We start from the raw sequence: 19,375 nt of genomic DNA, 5'->3' as shown, positions 1-19,375 counted from the left end.
GGCCTTGGTAGAAGCATTAGGTATGGGGGTTTACTTATGCAATATACTGACAGAAATATTACATAAGCCGCAATGTGAGAAAAGTTTGCCCATAGAATGTCCCAAAGAGACCATTTATCAACACAACAATGTTCATTCCACGCAAAGTGTCACTGAAAAAAGCCTAAAATTAGACCTAGCCAGCATGAAAGAAATTGGTAAAGGAAACACGGGAACTATATAGATGTGGAAATACGTGACGTTATTTCCTTGTTGGTTTAAAAAATAAGTTCTTTAAGTTTTTTTCAAAGTTGTAATTTAAAAAGAAAAGAGGGGAGTCTGTCAATGTAGAAATAATCACACTGCCTGACAACCACCTTGCTAAATTGCTAGTTAAACAGGTGATGGGCATTGATTATCCCATCTAAATAAAATAAAAAAAGAAACGGCTGGAACACTTTGGAAGTCGATAGCACTGAGCAGTTGTCTTGAAAATAAACCAGCTTGAATCAAAAGACCAGCCTGGATTAATTCTTCCACCACAACCTCTTATTGTGAATAACAGTAAAGGCTAGTATTCCATCAGCCTTTTTGATTATTTTCCAAACCTCTTCTTGATCTATGTACCTGGACCCCAATGTCTGTTTGGACCTCCAATCTTTCTAGCTTTTCACCATTTAGAAAGTACCATGTTCTATCCAAAGTGGGCAACCTCATATTTGCTTGCATTGAACTTCATTTGTCACAGTTTTGCCCATTCACTTAATCTATTCATGTTGCTGGAATTTTATACTTCCATTTACAATATTCAGAATGCTGCCCATCTTTGTGCCATTGGCAAATTTGGATATATGGCTTTCTATCCCATTATCCACATTGTTAATAAATGCAGTGAATTGTTGAGGCCCCAACACAGATTCTTGCTGAACACTGTTAGTCACATTAAGCTCTGAAGAAGAGTCGTACGGACTTGAAACATTAACTTTGTTTCTCTCTCAGTTGCTGGCGGACCTGCTGAGTTTTTCCAGCATTTTTTTTTTGTTTTTATTACACCATTTGTCACATCTTGCCAATTAACCCCACTCTTTGTCTCCTGCTGCTCATCCAATTTCTTGCCTTCAGTTCCATGGCTTCAACTTTAGCTAACAGTCTCTTATGCGGTACTTTATCAAATACCTTCTGGAAGTCAATATAATTAATATCCACAGACATTCCCTTAACAGCTCCTTTGGTCACTTCTTCAAAATTTAAACAGGTTTGTCAAGCATCACCTATCCTTTACAAATTCATGCTCTCTCTGATCAGCTGAAAATTTTCAAGATGTTCAGTCACCCTTTCCTTAATTATAAATTCTAATAACTACCTGTCAACAGATTTTAGGCTAATTGGTCTAAAATTTTCTGATTTTCCTCTTTCACTTTCCTAAATAGTGGAGTGATGTGCAGTTTTCCAAAGTAAATGAATGATGCCTGAATTGAGAGAACTTTGGAAGATAATAATTAAGGTATTTGTGTTGTTCCCACCTACTTCCTTTAAATCCTGGGATGGAGAATATTTGATCCTGGGTATTTGTTATTGTTTAGTTCCATTATTTTCCTCATTACTGTTATTTTGAATATGCTAATTTTGTGAGTCCCTGTCCTTGATTCAACATTAGTTTCCTTGGGTTTTCTGGCATGCTGACCTCTCCTTCTGCTGTAAATACTAACAAAAAAGTAATTATTCAGCATGCCTGGCATTTCCTTATTTTGTCACTGTTATTAGATTTCAAGGGGCCCACATTGCTAGTGGAGGGTATTCCATCACACCCCTGAAATATCCCTTGTAGATGGTAGAAAGATTTTGGGATTCAGAATACCCAGTCTCTGACCTGCTTTTGTAGCCATAGTATTTATGTAGCTTGTCCGGTTAAACTTCTGGTTGATGGTGACCCTCAGGATGTTGATGGTATGGTATTCCATAATGGTAATGATATTGAAGGTAAATGGGGTATAGTTAGACTTTCTCTTTCTGGTGATGGCCAACTTGTGTTGCATGAATATTACCTACTACTTTTCAGCCTAAGTCTGAATATTGTCGAGGCCTTTCTGCTTGTGGTCACAGACTGTTTCATTATTCTGAGGGCTTGTGAATAGAACCAATCACTGCGCAATTATCAGCAAACATTGCTACTTCCAACTATATGAGGGAGGCAAGGTCATTGATGAAGCATCTGAAGATGGTTGCATCTAGAATGCTGCCCTGAGGAACTACATTGTGATATCCTGGGGCAAAGATGACTGCCCAGCCAGTTGAGAGATACCCCTCTGATTCCCATTAACTTCAATTTTACTAGTGCTCCTTGATGTTGCACTCAACCAAATGCTGTTTTGATGTTAAGGGCAGCCTTTCTCATTGCATCTCTGGAAATCTGCTCTTGTACATGTTTGGACTGAGGCTTTCATGAGATCTGGAGCCAAGTGTACCTGGTGGAACCTAAACTGAGCATCAGTTAGCAGGTTATTGGTAAATGCCCCTTGATAATACCATTGATGACATTTTCCATCACTTTTGCTGATGATTGAAACTAGACTGACGGGGTGGTAATTGGCTGGGTTTGACTTGTGCTACTTCTTGTGGCTTTGATTATACCTAGGCAATTTTCCACTTTGTCAGGTAGAAGCCAGTGTTGTTGCTGTATGGAACAGCTTGGCTAGGGTTGCAGCTAGTTCTGGAGAGCAAGACTTCAGCACCGTAGCTGGAATGTTGCTGGGGCTTATAGCCTTTGCAGTGTCCAGTGCAGAGAGCTATTTCTTTATAACACATGGAGTGAATTGAAAAGGCTGAAGACTGGCTTCTGTGATGGTAGGGACCTCCAAGATGAGGCCAGGATGGATTATCCACTTGGTATTTTTGGCTGAAAATGGTTGCAAATACTTCAGCCTTGTTTCTTGCACTTGCATTTGTGCTTCCATCATTAATGATGAAGATGTTCTTGAAGCCCCTTCCTTTTGTTAGTTGTTTAATCATCTCCCCCCATTCTTGACTGGATGTGGCAAGACTGCAAAGCTTTGGTCTGGTCCATTGATTATGAAATTACTTAGCTCTATCTATTGCATACTGCTAATGCTGTTTAATACTTATGTAGTGATGCAGCTTTGCTCACTTCATTTTTGGGTGCACCTGGTGCTGCTCCGGGCTAGCTCTTCTACACTCGTCATTGGTCCCTAGCTTGATGGTAATGTTAGAGTGAGGGATATGCTGGGCTACGATGTTACAGGTTGTTGTGGAATCCAAGTCTGCTGCTACTGATTGCCTGCAGTGCCTCATGAATGTCCAGTTTTGAGCTGCAAGACCTGTTCCGAATCTATCCCACTTAACATGGTGGTAGTGCCACACCACATGATGGTAGTTGTCCTCAGTGTGAGGACAGGACTTAATCTCCATGAGAAACGTGCAGTGGTATTGTTCCTATCGATATTGTCATGCGCAGATGACCGGTGGATCAGTGAAAACAAGATTAAGTTGTTTTTTTTCCATCATGCTGGGTCTCTCACCATCTACCACAGGCACAATTTGGCAGATATGTCCTGCAATACTTGATCAGTAGTGGTACTATCAAGACCCTCTTGGTGATGGATAGTGTTGTCTCCCAGACTACATTCTGTGCCTTTGCTACCATCAGTTCATCTTCCAAATGCTCTTCAACATGGAGCAATACTGATTCTTCATTTGAAGAAGGGCAGTAGGTGGTAAATAAAATGGAGTTTCCTTGCCCATGTTTGATCTGATGCCCTGATGCTTAATGCAGTTTGATGTCAATGTTGAGGACTCGCAGGGCCACTTCCTCTTGACTGTATGCCACTTGTGCTACCACTTCTGATGGGTCTACCCTGCCTGAACTCTGTTTCACCAAGGATGGCAAAGTAGGTGTCTGGGATGTTGGCTAATAGGTATGACTACGCCAGACTGCTGCTTGACCAATCTTTTGGATTGTTCTCAATTTTGGCGTAATCCACAGATGTTAGTGAAGAGAACTTTACAGGGTGTACCTTTTTGTCACCTTTAAATCTGGTTTCTAGATTGGTGCCATGTGATGTAGCTGGATTTATTTGTACCATAGCTTTTTGTAGCAGTTTTAAGACAATTAAGTAGTTTGCTGGGCAATTTCAGAGGGCAGTAAAGAGCCATCAACATCACTGTGGGTCTTGAGTCACATATAGCCAAGACTGAGTAAGGATGGCCGATTTCCTTCCCGAAAGAGCAATAATGAACCAAATAGTTCATAACAATCTGGTAGTTCTATGGTCGCCATTACTAATACCAGAATTTTATTCCAAATTAATTTGATTAACTGAATTCAGATTTCCCAGCTGATATTGAATCATGAGTTCAGATTCCACCATAAGTCTGGAATTGTAGGATTTGATTTTCAGTTGGTGCTGATATCACGAGGTGAATGTAGGAATGCAGAGATTGAGTTGGTTCTGTAGGCGATGGCATGAAATCTTTTAGCAGAGCCAGGCTTGGTGGGCAGTCTGTTGTTCTGCCAGGAAGAGCCTGCTTCCTGGTGGCTCACCAGTTGAAACAGCAGGCTGGCTGTCAAGCCCAATGATGTAATGTTAAAACTGTCCAAAAGGCCAGTGGTTTGTGTTATGACAGGTCTGTGAACGAGGTTTCCCCAATTTGTTATGATCCCGGATGAGGAGGGATGAACTGGCTCCCTTTCTTTAATCAACCCCCTCGGTTGGTCACAACAAAATTAATTTGAAAAGGATCCCTTCCCTCATGGATACCTTTTCCCATTCCAAACATATTTGTTTTAAAAGGAGCCAATTTAACCAGGCTGTCTGGAGTTAAAGAGCGAGATTACTAGTTACTAAACATGAGGAAAATGAATAAAAACATAACTCCGTACACAGATTAGAAATGAGAAATTGAGTCCAAAAATAAAAGTAAAACAAAGATATACAAATTAGTTTTGTGGCTTGTATGTGAGGAGTACATGGTGAAACATTGCAGCCATTAAGTTGGGGCGATTCTGGTAGAGCTGACTTTGGCAGTTGAGCAGGGTTGGAGATTCTTGGTTCTGCAGATTAGCTGAAAGAGGTTGTCCTGTTTCCTTTTCGACTGCGGCTTTTCTGACTTGTGACTTGCTTCGAGCAATCAGAGAGAACTTTTTTTACCTGCAAGCACAGCCTGCCCAGTTGGTGTTCCTCAGCTGTGACCTTCACAGCACACACATGCCAGAATAGCACACAGAACTAAGGTTGCAGTTAGCTTTTTTAAACCCTTTCCCTTCTGTATTCCTGGAAGGGAAAAATAAACCTATTCTTTACCCAGATCTGTTTTCTTTTCAACTTAGTTCATGTTTACAGTCTGGGATATAATTCAACAGGAGGTTGTTTTGGCTGAGATGGTAATCATTTTCCATTATCATTGCAATCACAGGAGATTACTGTTCATTTTGCATCTTTTCCTTTGAAATACCTCTGCCTGAAGTAGGCTGTGTCACATCTTTTAGGTGTGACATTCCATTCTCTCTGAACTAGTTGGTCAAGTAATCCACGTAGGAAATTTCCAGCAAGTGGCAACCTTACAGTCTCAGCCAGCTTTTGCTTCTTTGTCCTTTTTTAAAAAAAAAGTCTTACCTAAAAGTTCAGTATGTCCATGAGTAATTCAGGGATAGGATCCGTGGTAATGACATTTGGTTCATGTGAGATGGCCTAGTATTAGTTAATTGCAGTTTAACAATTTCTTAACAACAGTTTCTCTGCTTCTGGCCAGAATTCCACTGTTTCTCCTTTGGAGAGAGATGAGAGGGTTAATAACATCTCTTCCAGTATAATGAGATTTGGTGTCCCTCTTTTGTGATAGTTCAGGATGGGGGAGCCAGTTCATCTGCACTTCCTCTGATTTAATTGATCACAATGAGATGTGAAATTCCAGAAGCTGCGAAAAGAATTATTTTGTTTTTGAAATTCCTGGGGATAGCTCACAAACAAAGGTCAACTCTGTGGTCAGGTGACTTGATGCAGTCATCTTTTATTTGTTCAGCAGAAAAGTCAATTTAAAAAAACAAAGCGATAATGTTGTGAATATACAGTGTTGGGTTTCATGGCTCTGTGAGATGAATAAGGATCTTTCTCTTTAAGCACCAACTTTGTTGTTTGAGAATCACAAGGTCACCCTCAACAGTGAAGTCTACTCACCCATTACATTTTTATATTTAATTTCTGGTTGATTTGCTAAATGAAACTGTTTGGTTTAATTTTATTTTCTACCTCTGTTTTTGCAGAATTACCCAAACTTAAGGATAAGCCACAAGCCATTGAACAACATCCACCATCAAGTCTCCAGAATGACTTCATCCCAGAAGAAATCCTGCTGGCTTTGACAACTATGACAAATTCATGCTGTCGTGATGAACCCCTTGGACCATTGGTGAAAAATAAAACTCGAAAAGATTTTAAGGTAAGGACAAGGGTTATGGAATCAAAGTGAGTTTATAGATTTGGGATATTCATCAGCCACAATTTAATTGAATGATGGAACGGGCTCAAGGGCCCATATGGCCCGCTCTTGCTCCTATGTTCTTAATATTCAAATGTTTTTTGAAATGAGTTTGGCCAACCTCCATCTAGGTCATAGTGAAAACAGGGAAAACAGTCCCTAATTTAGTATAAAATAAAGATTTGCATTTATATAGGTCCTTCCTACATCACAGTAATGACTGCACTTAATTGGCTGTGAAGTACTTTGAGATGTGAAGCACATTCATGCTTCATGAAAAGCACTACAAAAATGCAAGTCTTCCTCCCTCCCACCATCTCTTTTTCTCTCTCCCTTTCTGCAAAAGAATTTAAGGTTCAGATTACCCAAAATAGGTCGTCGAAGATTCATAAGTGATTTTAAGGTAGATTATTAATAAGCAGCATTCCCTAAATAGGCAGAGAAGACATGCTATCTAAAGCAGGTGGAATGGTTTACTGCTCCCGGATTGGACAAAAGGGCAAGCAGGGGTTGCTGATCCCTATGGCTGATGGTGGCAGTCTCCTCAGAGCTGTTTACTGGTCCTGGATCAGACAAACGGATGGATGAAGCTGATCTCCATGGCTGGAATTAACAGTATTTTTCTGTTAGCTAACAGCAGTTGTCTTCTCTCTTGTTCTTTGCCTTCTCGAGTTGGCTGAAATATCAGGAAGCTCTTCGTCTCCTCCTTGGTGATGGTTGGAAGTGGCAGTTCCTTCTGTTATCTTCAGTTTTCTTGAGCTAATCAAGGTGTTAGGACAGTGCTGGCTCCAGCCTATCATTCAATTAGATCATCTATATCTTAACTCCATGAACTCCCTTTCTTTATTCAACCCCCCTCAGTTGGTCACTACAAAATTAATTTAAAAAGGATCCCTTCTCTCATGGATACCTTTTCCCATTCCAAACATATTTGTTTTAAAAGGAGCCAATTTAACCAGTCTGTCTGGAGTCAAAGAAAGAGCGAGTTTATTAGTTACTAAACATGAGGAAAACTAATAAAAGCACAACAAACATACACAGATTAGAAATGAGAAATTGAGTCCAAAAATAAAAGTAAAACAAAGATATACAAATCAGTTTATTGGCTTGTCTGTGAGGAGTAGATGGCGAAATGTTCCGGCCATTAAGTTGGGGTGATTCCAGTTCTGTAACTCTTAATAACTTTGTCTAACAAAAATCTATCAACTTCCATTTTGTAACTTTATTCGATTGACCTAGTTTCAACAGCTTTTCGGAGGAAATATATCATTCTTTCATAATTGCTTTTTTCAAATAATGGCAACAAATGGATTTCCGAAATAATTTTTGATGATGACAACATCCCTTTAAAAACCAACCGTGTGGTAGTTAGTTTACTAGTCAGACCACCATCTTTATTGTGACTCAAGGCTGGGTATAGAAATATGGAGCAGAATTTAATAGTTGCAGCTACAAAATTGCTGGCAACCCCACCACTGCCAATTTCGAGAAGCCTGATGGGATTAAGTCCTGATCAGGCACCAGCTGCCGGCTAGGCTTTGAAAGTGTTGGCTAGTACTGGTACTGCTGTGTAGCCTAGACCAGGCATCAATGATGGAGCGCAGGAAACAGGTGAGTATGTTAGGTTTGCCGGGCCAGATAGGAAGGCCCTGGCGAGTGCAGTGAGGAGGGAGATCAATTTGAAGGACAGAGGGGGATGGGGTCTCACTCCAGTTCCCTTTGTTCATGGGAAAGCAGGGGTGTCTCCACCCTGCACCTTCCTGCTTGGTCACATGGCCCCTTTGCCTCCGAGCGCTGGGATGTAGGGGGTGGTGGCATTAAATTCTGTCTGATGTTTCTTCAGATAACCACTGCAACAATTCTCTTGATTTTCCTGGTTTCCGTGAAGCTACAGGGTGCTGGCAGTTGCAGATTAGTAAAGATTTTTTTCTACAGTCAGTTTATTAAAACACCATCATGATGTGGCCTCAATTGAAGGGGCAATAATAGTGCACTTATGGCAATTCTTTTTCCATCATGCACAGATTTTTTTTAAAAAACTCTATACGTGAAAGTTATTTAATTTAAATATGCAAAATGCATGTTGGGATTTTATTCTGACACATTCCTTTATTTCAGTTAAACAATGCCATGCCCTATACCCAAATGCTTTATATTCTCTGTCTCCTCAGTTACATCACACCCAACCAACTGATCGTGTATGGCATCACCCAACTCGGAGAACAAAATTCAAGTATTTGATAGATCAGCCTGTCTCAGTGGCCCGAGCTGGAAGGTAGGTTTTTAGAACCACTTGAGGTGGTGAGGTTTATGTAGAATATGTTGCACTATAGCGGCAAAGCCCAGTGTACTTCCTCAGGGACTTGGAGTGAACTCGATTTTGTTTACTCAGTAAATTGTGACCATTAGAAGCACAATAGCTGCGAATGATGCTGTGAGAAAAGATAGAATTGATACTTCATTCAGTACGTGTAAACAAAATGTCCTGGATGTTGCCCATCATGTCCAGTTTCCCTTTGTTATCGAAGGTGGTCGAAATGTAGAGTCATCTGTTGTGTGTTTTAACTTGGATCTGAATTGTGATTGCAGACCTGCATGGCTTTCCACAGTGTAGGCAAGGATGAATTGTCTGATTTTTGTTGGGACTGCCTGGTCTTTCTATCTTGCCATTTGTCCTTAGCTGCCCATATTCTTGCTGTTTGAAGGAACCAACATCACTGCTAGAAATTGCTCCCAAGATAGTTCTTTCTTGTGCATTTTCTCCCAGTCTGTGGTGGAATTGTTTTAGTGTATTCTTTCACAGGATGTGGATGTCACTGGTTGAGCCAGCATTTAGTGCCCAATCCTAATTGCCCTTAAGAAGGTAGTGGTGAGTTGCAGTCCAAGTGGTGTAGGTAAACCTACAGTGCTGAGAAAGGGAGTTCCAAGATTTTGACCCAGTGAGGGAACGGTGATATATTTCTACGTCAGGATGAAGGGGAACTTCCAGGTTGTGGTGTTCCCACGCATCTGCTGCCCTTGCCCTCCCAGATGGTAGAGGTTGTGGGTTCAGAAGGTGATATGGAAGGAGCCTTGGTGAGTTGTTGCAGTGTGTTTTGTAGATGGTAACACACTGCTACCATTGTGCATCAGGTGGTGGAGGGAGTGACTATTTAAACTGGTGGATGGGGTGCTAATAAAGTGGGCTACTTTGTCCTGGATGATGTCAAGCTTCTTGAGAGTTCTTGGAGCTGCACTCATTCAATCAATTGGAGCATATTCCATCACACTCGTGACTTGTGTCTTGTAGATGATGGACAAGCTTTGGGGAGTCAGGAAATGAATTACTTCAGCAGCAGAGTTCCCAGCCTCTGATCTGCTCTTGTAGCCACAGTATTTATATTGCTGGTCCAATTCAGTTTTTGGTCAATGGTAACCCCCAGAATGTTGATGGTTGGGGGTGGGGTGGGGGTGGGGATGTTCAGCGTTGGTAATGTCATTGAATGTCAAGGGAAGATGTTTAGATTCCCTCTCGTTGGAATTTGTCATTGCCTAGCACTTGTTTGTCATGAATGTAACTTTCCATTTATCAGCCCAAGCCTGAATGTTCTCTAGGTGTTACTGCATATGAACACAGTCTGTTTCATATCTGAGGAATTGTGAATGTGTTGAACGTTGTGCAATCATCAGCGAGCATCTCCACTTTGACCTTATGATGGAGGGAAGGTCATTGATAAGTAGCTGAAGATGGTTGGGCCTAGGACACTACCCTGAGGAACTCCTGCAGCAATGTCCTGGGATTGAGATGATTGACCTCCAACAATTTGCTAGGGCTCCATGATACCACACTTGGTTAAATGCTGCCTTGATATCAAGGGCAGTCACTCTCACCTCACCTCTTGCGTTCATCGCTTTTGTCCATGTTTGGACCAAGGCTGTAATGAAGTCAGGCCTTGATGAACCCAAACTGCATCAGTGAGCAGGTTATTGCTGAGTAAGTGCCACTTGATAGCACTGTCACTTTGGTGATGATCGAGTGTAGGCTGATGGAACGGTAATTGGTCGAGTTGGGTTTGTCCTGCGTTTTGAGGCAAGACGTACCAGAGCAATTTTCCATATTGCCAGGTAGATTCCAGTGTTGTAGTTATACTTGAACAGCTTGGCTAGAGATACAGCAAGTTCTGGAGCGCAAGTCTTCATTACTATTGCCATATTTCCTGAGGTTTGCCTTCAAGGAGTACTTGAATCTTAATGTTAGCCTACCTCACGGGCAGTGTTCAAGTTGTGACTACATGATTGCCTTAAGGATTTTAACATCAGTCATAAACACTACATGTTCACTTCATCTGAGCTGGGCTCTGATGATGATTGCTTCAATTCCAGACAATTCTGCTCTTAGACGTATCTCATTGTTGGGCACTTTACCTTCCCATTTGATGCCTATGATGTTCTGAATGCAGCTCACGTGGTACCTGTTTAATTGCTTAATATGGCTGGAGTAGGTAGTCTATGGCTCACAGGCATCTAAGGAGCGAAGGTATTACCAGAGCTTTGTACACAGCAAGTTTTGTTGTAACAAAAACAAAAAAGAGCTGGAAAAACTCAGCAGGTCTGACAGCATCTGTGGAGAGAAAGACAGTTAACGTTTTGAGTCCATATGACCCTTCAAAGCTTCTTCTGTCTTTCTCTCCACAGATACAGTCAGACCTGCTGAGCTTTTCCAGCATGTTTTGTTTTTGCTTCAGATTTCTGGAGATTGTGCTTCTACAGCCTTCAGGGTTATATCATTCATAATTATAGTAGGTGGGTGTATAGTCAGAATTTGGTGGTGGTTGGTGGAGTGCCTCTGTTTTTCTTAAGCTTATGGTTAGCTCATAGTCATCAGCCACTTTTGAAAAACCGTCCATGATCCTTTGAAGGCCATGCTCACAGTGTGACATGAGGGCACAGTCATTGGCAAACAGCAATTCCCATATCATTATCTCTGATACCTTGGTTGAGGATTTCAATCATAGGTTGAAGAAATTACCATCTTTCCTGAACTGGATGTATATCCCACCAACATTTCCATCAAATGTCCTAGAAAGCATGCCAGTAAAGAATATACCAAAGAGCACAGGGGCCATGACACCTCTGCTTCACACCATTTGTTTTGCCAAAGGAGTCAGTGCATACGGCACTGTCTGCGACTTTGGCCATCATTCCATCGTGTAACTGCTGTATCAGATTTACAGGTCTATTAGGACATCCAAGTAAGACTTTCCACAAGGCCTCTCTATTTATATTTGCTGAAGAATGAAGATCAAGTTGCAGTGCCTCTGCCTTTCTTGGACCCACTTTGACTTTCTGGCAGTACGCGTTCTGCTATGTGGCTTGCCATTCTATTGAATAGAACTTCTGCTAGAATCTTACCAGATATTACAAGCAGCGAGATTCCTTTGTGGTTGCCACACACAGATTTTTGTCCTTTTCCTTTGTATAAGTGAACAGTCATGGCATCCTTGAACTCCTGAGGATTAATTTGTGATCCCACATTTTTTGATATAATTTTGGAGTTTGTTGGCTGACTAGAGTCCCCCAGATTTGTGATTCTCCCATTTGAGCCTGTAGTTTTCCTTGAGGGTGAGGCTTTGTCAACCTCTCATAACAGAGGGTTTCCTGTCCAGATTTTTACATTTGGGCCAGTTTGGAAGCTTACCTATAGCTGTCCCATTTACGGTGGATGGGCAGTTAAGCATCCTTCAAAAGTGCACAGCCCAGCACTCTTTTTTATAATTGTCCTGTCTGTCAGGAGAGATTAGTGCTGAGAACAGATGAGTAGCCGCGTGAGGGAGGACCATAATTAAGGACTTTATCGATGTTCCCCATATCATGCTGATCAGTGTACCCTTAAAGCTCTCTGGCTTGTTTGACCCCCCCATGCCTCTTGCATCCTATGTAACTTCTGTTGCAGGCTCCTTTTGCTGTCCTGGAGTTATCCCTTAGCAGTGGATGTATCTTTGTTCACTGGCAATGTTACACATGCTGCATCTTTGTTCCTGTAGCAGTTTGTTTGTTCATTGAATGGTTTCTTTTCTGCATTCCCAGGGCATCATTGGCAGCTTTCAGGACTGTTGATTTGAAGGTTGACCATGCCACTTCAGCGTCATCACTTGGGTTTTCTTTGGAGAATAGCTTTCCTCAAGTCTGAATTGCTCGCAGCATTCTGTGGATGCCAGTTTCTGTTCTGCACATTTAGCTTTCTTGAAGGGGGGGGGGTTCTAGTGCTTGGTGGTATCCTTTTTGGTGAGATAGTAAATTTCATCTTGGATTGTAGCATACTGTGGTCTGCAGAGCACTCCTCTCCCCTCATAACCCTGGCGATCATAGAATATTTTTTGTTGCTCTGTTGGGTGATGATAAGTCAATCTGATGTTTAGATCTAGGGTGCATTCAAATGTTTTTGTACTTTTCTTTCTGTCTAAAGATGGTGTTGGTGATTGGCCCCCAGTAGGGGGAAAAAACCTCAGGAGAAGCATGCCATTGCTGTTGCATTTCCTCACACCTTGAGAACCAGGATGCCATCCCAAGCCTAATAATCAGCTCCTAACTTTGCATTGAAATCACCCATCACATTGAGCTTGCCCTCATGTGGTCCAGGCCCCCATTATAATTTATCCTTGATATCTCAGGACTAGCCATTGTTGGAGCGTATGCACTGATAATTATTGCATACTTGTTCACAAGGGGTAGGCATAGTGTCATGAGGGGATTGTTTATGCACCTAGGGAGAGTGTCCAAACTTTTGGTGATGTCAGTCCATGTATTTTTCTGATGAATGCTCAAGAAAGTATACATCCCCAAATGCATATTTGACTGCTTAAACCCAAAAGTAAGAAGACATTCCTTTTTATTAGTTATTAACCATGAATAAAATACCAACATCGAAATGGAACAGCAAAAACTTACATTTCACTAGCACTCATGGTTCAAGTACTTTACATTGAAGAGGGAAAACAGTGAGCACTAAGCAAAAGGGAAAATGTTGGGTGGAGACAAAGCAATGGTCAAAGAGAGAGGTTTTGAGATTTTTGAAAGTGAGAACAGAGTTAACTTGGTAGTGGCATCTTGGGAGAGAGTTCCAAAAGGCAGTACACTATATTTGTGGAGCAGAGAGAGGAGAAAACTAGGTGCGACCAAAGGCGGTGCAGAAGGAGCACAAACAAGTAGGATAATATAGATAAGGCACATATGGTTAAAAAGCATCAGTGAGCTGGGTTGAAACAATGGAGGGATTTGAAAGTGAGGATAAATCTATTAAAGACAATGATGAGGATGAGAGTCAGTGGAGCCTGGGAACTGGATATGTGTCTTTGTGCGAATAAGGGCCTTGGAATTCTGAAACAGTACCATTTAGTGTTACAATAACATCTGTGGTATTTGAAATGCTGTGAACATAGGAAAGAGAAGCTGGATTGAAATGTTAACTAATTACCAAAAAATCGTTATAAGTTCTTTCTCAGCATCTGGGTATTGCTAGCTGGGCCAGAATTTTTACCCATCCCTGGTGGCCCTTGAGAAGGTGGTGATGGGTGACCTTCTTGTATTGATGTGGTGAAGGCATTCCCATAATGCTGTTATGTAAGGAGTTCTAGGATTATTAATACGGTGATGATGAAGGAAAATATATGTCCATCTGCACCCATCCAGGAGATTATTCCTTCACACTTCTGGTATGTCTTGGTGGTAGAGAAGTTTTGGGGAGTCAGAAGTTGTCAGTCACCATAGAATAATCAGCCTCTGAGATACTTGATAGCCACGGCCTTTATCCGGCTGGTCCAGTTGAGTTTCTGGCCAATGATGCCCCACATGATATTGATGGTGAGGAATTCAGCAATGGTAATGCCATTGAATGTCAGTAGAAGGTGATTAGTTTTTTCCTTGACTGAGATGGTCATTGGTTGACATTGGTATAGTGCTAATATTAGTCCTCTTATTAACCCAAGCTGGAGTGTTATCCAGGTATTGTTGCATGCTGTCATGGACTGCTTCGTTGTCTGATGAATTGTGAATGGATTCAAATACTCTGAAGCATTCACCAAAAAGTCCTGTTTCTGACCTTATAATACAAGGGCGGTCACTGACGAAGCAGTTGAAAATAGATGGGCCTAGGAGCTACGCTAAAGCACTTCTGGAGCAATATCCTGGGATGAGATAATTGGCCTTCAACACCCCTAGCCATCTTCCTTTATGTCAGATATGACACCAGACAATGGAGATTTTTCCATCTGATTCCCATTGACTTCAGTTTTACAAGGTCTTCTTGGTGCTACACAAAGCTGAGTGCTGCCTTGATGTCAAGGGCAGGCACTCACATTGCACTCCCTGGAACTCAGCTTTTGTGTCCATGTTTAGACTAAGACTTTGACCTGAGTGGTCTTGGTGGAATCCAAATTGAACATTGATGAGCAGTTGTGTGATTGGTAAATAAGTACTGTTTGAAAGAACTGTTGATGACTCCTACCATCATTGGGGGAGGTGGTAGTGGAGTGGTGTTGTCACAGGACTAGTAATCCAGAGACATAGGGTAATGCTCTGGGGACCTAGGTTCGAATCCCACCATAGTGGAATTTAAATTCGATAAAAATCTGAAATTAAAAGTCTGATCTTGACCATGAAACCATTGTCAATTGCTGTTAAAGACCCATCCGGTTCAGTATTGTCCTTTTAGGGAAGGAAATCTGCTGCCTGTACCTGGTCTACATGCGACTCCAGACCTAGAACAATATGGTTGACTCTTAAATGGCCTTTAAAATGGCTGAGCAGAGGTGATAGCACAGTGGTATACTGTCAGTAAGGAGTTTTCCTGGAAGTCCTCAATATCGCCTCCAGACCCCATGAAGTTTCATGGCATAAGGACAAGGAAACCTCCTGCTGAGCCATGCTGGGACCAGTGTCCTGGCGAATCGTATAACTAGGGTTGTAGATAGGGCTTTAAGCTAATTAGTCGGGGGGAGGGGTTCAATTGAAGGGCAGTTTTAGAAAACCAAAAATAGATGAAAGAGCAGAGATGCAAGGTAGTGAAGAGACGAACGATAATCATGTGTGTCAGGAAGGGGCAGAAAATATAAGCAGAAGAGTGCAACAGAAATTAGAACAAGAATGAATTTTTTTTTATTATTCATTCATGGTATGTGGGCATTGCTGGCTAGGCTAGCATTTATTACCCAACCCTAATTGCCCTTGTTCAGGCGGCAGTTAAGAGTCAACCACATTATTGTAGGTCTGGAGTTACATGTAGGCCAGACCAGATAAGGACAGCATTGGACTTTTAATTCCAGACTTTTATTGAATTCAAATTCCACCATTTGCTGACGATACAAAAATAAGTGGGAGGGCATATTGTGATGAGGATATAAGGAATCTGCAAGGGGAAATAGACAGGTTGAGTGAGTAGGCAAAAACCTGGCAGATAGAGTTTAATGTAGGAAAGTGTGAGGTCATGCACTTTGGTAGGAAGAATCAAAAGGCAGACTATTATTGAAATGGAGAGAGACTCCAAAAAAGTACGGCACAGAGGGACCTGGGTGTTCTTGTGCATGAAACACAAAAAGTTAGCATGCAGGTGCAGCAACTAATAATAAGGCAAATGGAATTTTGGCTTGTACTGCTAGGGGGTTGGAGCTTAAAAATAGGGAAGCTTTGTTACAACAGATTGTTGGTGAGGCTGCACCTGTGTATAGTTTTGCTTTCTTTATTTAAGAAAGGATATACTGGCATTGAAGACAGTTGAAAGAGATTCACTAGGCTGATTCCTGGGATGAAGGGGCTGACTTATCAAGAATGGCTAAACAGGTTAGGCCTTTATTCATTAGAGTTTAGAAGAATGAGGGGTGATCTTATTGAAACATACAAAATTCTGAGGAGACATGACAGGGTAGATGTTGAGAAGATGTTTCCACTAGTGGGGGATCTTGAACTAGGGGACATAATTACAGAATAAGGGGACACTCATTTAAAACTGAGATGCAAAGGAATTTCTCCTCTGAGGGTAGTGAATGTCTGGAATTCTCTACCCAGAGAGTTGTGGAGGCGAGATCACTGAAAGTAATTAAAAAGGATGTGTATAGATTTTTGAAATATTGGTGAGCTGAGGGCTGTGGCATGAAAGAGGAGTTGAAGCCTGGGGCAGATAAGCCATGATCTTATTGAATGGCGGGGCAGGCTTGACGGCCCAAATGGCTTACTCCTGCTCCTTTTTCTTATGTTCTTATGGTTACACCACCGCCACCCCCCTCAGCTAATGAATCAGTACTCCTCCATGTTGAACATCACTTGGAGGAAGCACTGAGGGTGGCAAGGGTGCAGAATGTACTCTGGGTTGGGTATTTCAATGTCCATCTCCAAGAGTGACTTGGTAGCACCACTACAGACGAAAAAATATTGGTAGGTAAAATCAAGGGAAACCCAAAGATCTTTTACCAGTACATTAAGAGCAAGATAATAACTAAGGAAAAAGTAGGGCCTGTCAGAGATGTACATGGTAACTTGTGGGTTGATGCAGAAGATGTGGGCAGGTCCTCAATGAGCACTATGTCTCTGTTTTCACAAAGAAGGAGGATGATGCAGACATTCTGAGGAGCGTGAAATATTAGATACAATAAGAATAGTGAGAGAGGAAGTACTGGAGGAACTGGCACCCTTGAAGGTGAATAAATTACTAAGACCAGATGGATTGTATCCCAGGCTGTTAAAGGAAGCCAGGGAGGATATAGTGGATGCTCTGAGGATCATTTTCCAATCCTCACTAGATACAGGTGAGATCCCAGAGGATTGAAGGTCTGTGAATTTTGTACCATTATTTAAAAAGGATGCAAGTGATAGGCCAGATTTTGGTGGTGGGCAAATTATTAGAAACAATCTGAGACAGGATAATCTGTCACTTCGAAAGGCATGGATTGATCAGGGATAGGCAGCATGGCTTTGTTAGGGGAAGATCGTGTATTACTAAGTTAATAGAATTTTTTGAGGCAGTAACAAGGAGGATTGATGAGGGTAGTGCAGTGGATGTTGCCTACATGGATTTCAGTAAGGCATTTGGCACCGTCCCACATGGCAGACTGGTCAGGAAAGTGGGATCTCATGGGATATAGGGGAAGGTGACAGGTTGGATCCAAAATTGGCTCAGTGACAGGAAACAAAGGGTAATGGTCCAACAACTCATTGATACCAACACCCATCCAGGACTCTCCACCCCTTCCGGCCCCTCTGACCCCACCCCATCTTCTAATCCCAGCCCTTGCCGTGTATTGGCCATACCCTCTGACGTTCCCCTCTCTGATGCTGAGCGTTCAGTACTCAGCAAAGGGCTCAGTTTCAAACCCTTACACCCTCACCTTATGGATTCTGGGCTCGGCATGATGCTGAACTCTTCGTCCACCGCCTTCGTCTCCATTCTCACCTCTTTGGGCATGAATCCTCCCCCTGTTCAATGGATCCTTTCATCTGCTTCCAATATTCTCCCTCTACCTGGACCCCTCCCTCTGGCCTCTTACCTGCAATGGTCTTTTCATTGAGTACTGTCGGCGTGTCATCAGCCATCTCAATTTCTCTGCTCCTCTCACCCACTCTAACCTGTCTTCTTCTGAACTTGCTGCACTCCTTTCTCTCAGGTCCAACCCTGACTTTGTTATCAATCCTGCTGGCAAGGGTGGTGCTGTTGTTGTCTGGTGTACTGATCCCTACCTTGCAGAGGCTGATCGCCAATTCTCAGACACTTCCTCCTACCTCCCCTGGACCATGACCCCACGATTGAACATCAAGCCATTGTGTCCAGGACTGTCATTGACCACATCTCCTCTGGAGATCTTCCCTCCACAGGTTCCAACTTCATAGTCTCCCAACCTCAAACAGCCCCCTTCTACCTCCTCCCCAAAATCCACGAACAGGACTATCCTGGTAGACCCATTGTGTCAGCCTGTTCCTGCCCCATGGAACTAATTTCTTCCTATCTTTACTCCGTTCTCTCTCCCCTTGTCCAGTCTCTTCCCGCCTACATTGCAATTCTTCTGATGCCCTACGTCATATCAACAATTTCCAGTTCCCTGGTCCTAACTGCCTCCTCTTCACCATGAACCTCAAATCCCTCTACACCTCCATTCCCCACCGGATGGTCTGAGGGCTCTCCGCTTCTTCCTCGAACAGAGGCCCGAACAGTCCCCATCCACCACTACTCTCCTCTGTCTGGCTCAACTTGTTCTCTCACTGAACAATTTCTTCTTAAACTTGTCTCATTTCCTCCAAATAAAAGCTGCAGCTATGGGGACCCGCATGGGCCCCAGTTATTCCTGTCTCTTTATGGGGCATGTGGAACATTCCTTGTTCCAGTCTTACTCAGGCCCCATCCCACAACTCTTTCTTCGGTACATCGATGACTCTTTTAGTGCCGCTTCATGCTCTTGTCTGAACCTGGAAAAATTGATCAATTTTGCTTCCAATTTCCACCCCTCCATCACATTCACATGGTCCATCTCTGACTCTTCCCTTCCTTGACTTCTCCGTCTCAATTTCTGGCAATAGACTGTCCACCAATATTCATTACAAGCCCACCAACTCCCACAGCTACCTTGACTACAGCTCCTCACACCCTGCTTCATATGGGGAATCCATCCCATTCTCTCAGTTCCTTTGCCTTTGACGCATCTGTTCAGATGATGCCACTTTCCAAACAGTGCTTTTGATGTCTTCCTTCTTTCACTGTGGTTGACAGGGCCCTCAACCATCTCCGACCCATCTCCCGTGCCTCTGCTCTCACACTTTCCTCTCCCTTTCACAACCATGATAGGTTCCCCTTGTCCTTACTTTTCACCCCACCAGCCTCCGCATTCAAAGGATCAACCTCCGCCATTTCCAGCATAATGCCACCACCAAACACATCTTCCCTTCA

General features: G+C 42.5%; 1 protein-coding gene across 3 annotated transcripts in view; it reads left to right on the top strand.

Annotated features, from left to right (window-relative positions):
- axdnd1 (axonemal dynein light chain domain containing 1) overlaps nt 1-19,375 on the top strand; it is a 227,355-nt gene that overhangs the window by 14,555 nt on the left and 193,425 nt on the right. For 2 of the 3 annotated variants that reach the window (XM_041207768.1, XM_041207767.1), the window contains 2 exons: nt 6,257-6,432; nt 8,643-8,746. In XM_041207768.1, the coding sequence (XP_041063702.1) occupies nt 6,257-6,432; nt 8,643-8,746 (280 nt within the window). Of the gene's footprint in view, nt 1-6,256; nt 6,433-8,642; nt 8,747-19,375 lie in introns of those variants that run through there. The other variant, XM_041207769.1, reaches the window with a different exon arrangement.

This window comes from Carcharodon carcharias, chromosome 16 (assembly GCF_017639515.1).
Source record: "Carcharodon carcharias isolate sCarCar2 chromosome 16, sCarCar2.pri, whole genome shotgun sequence".
Lineage (NCBI taxonomy): Eukaryota > Metazoa > Chordata > Chondrichthyes > Lamniformes > Lamnidae > Carcharodon > Carcharodon carcharias.
Note: the sequence above shows the minus strand (reverse complement) of the source record. Positions and strands in the feature narration are given on the sequence as shown.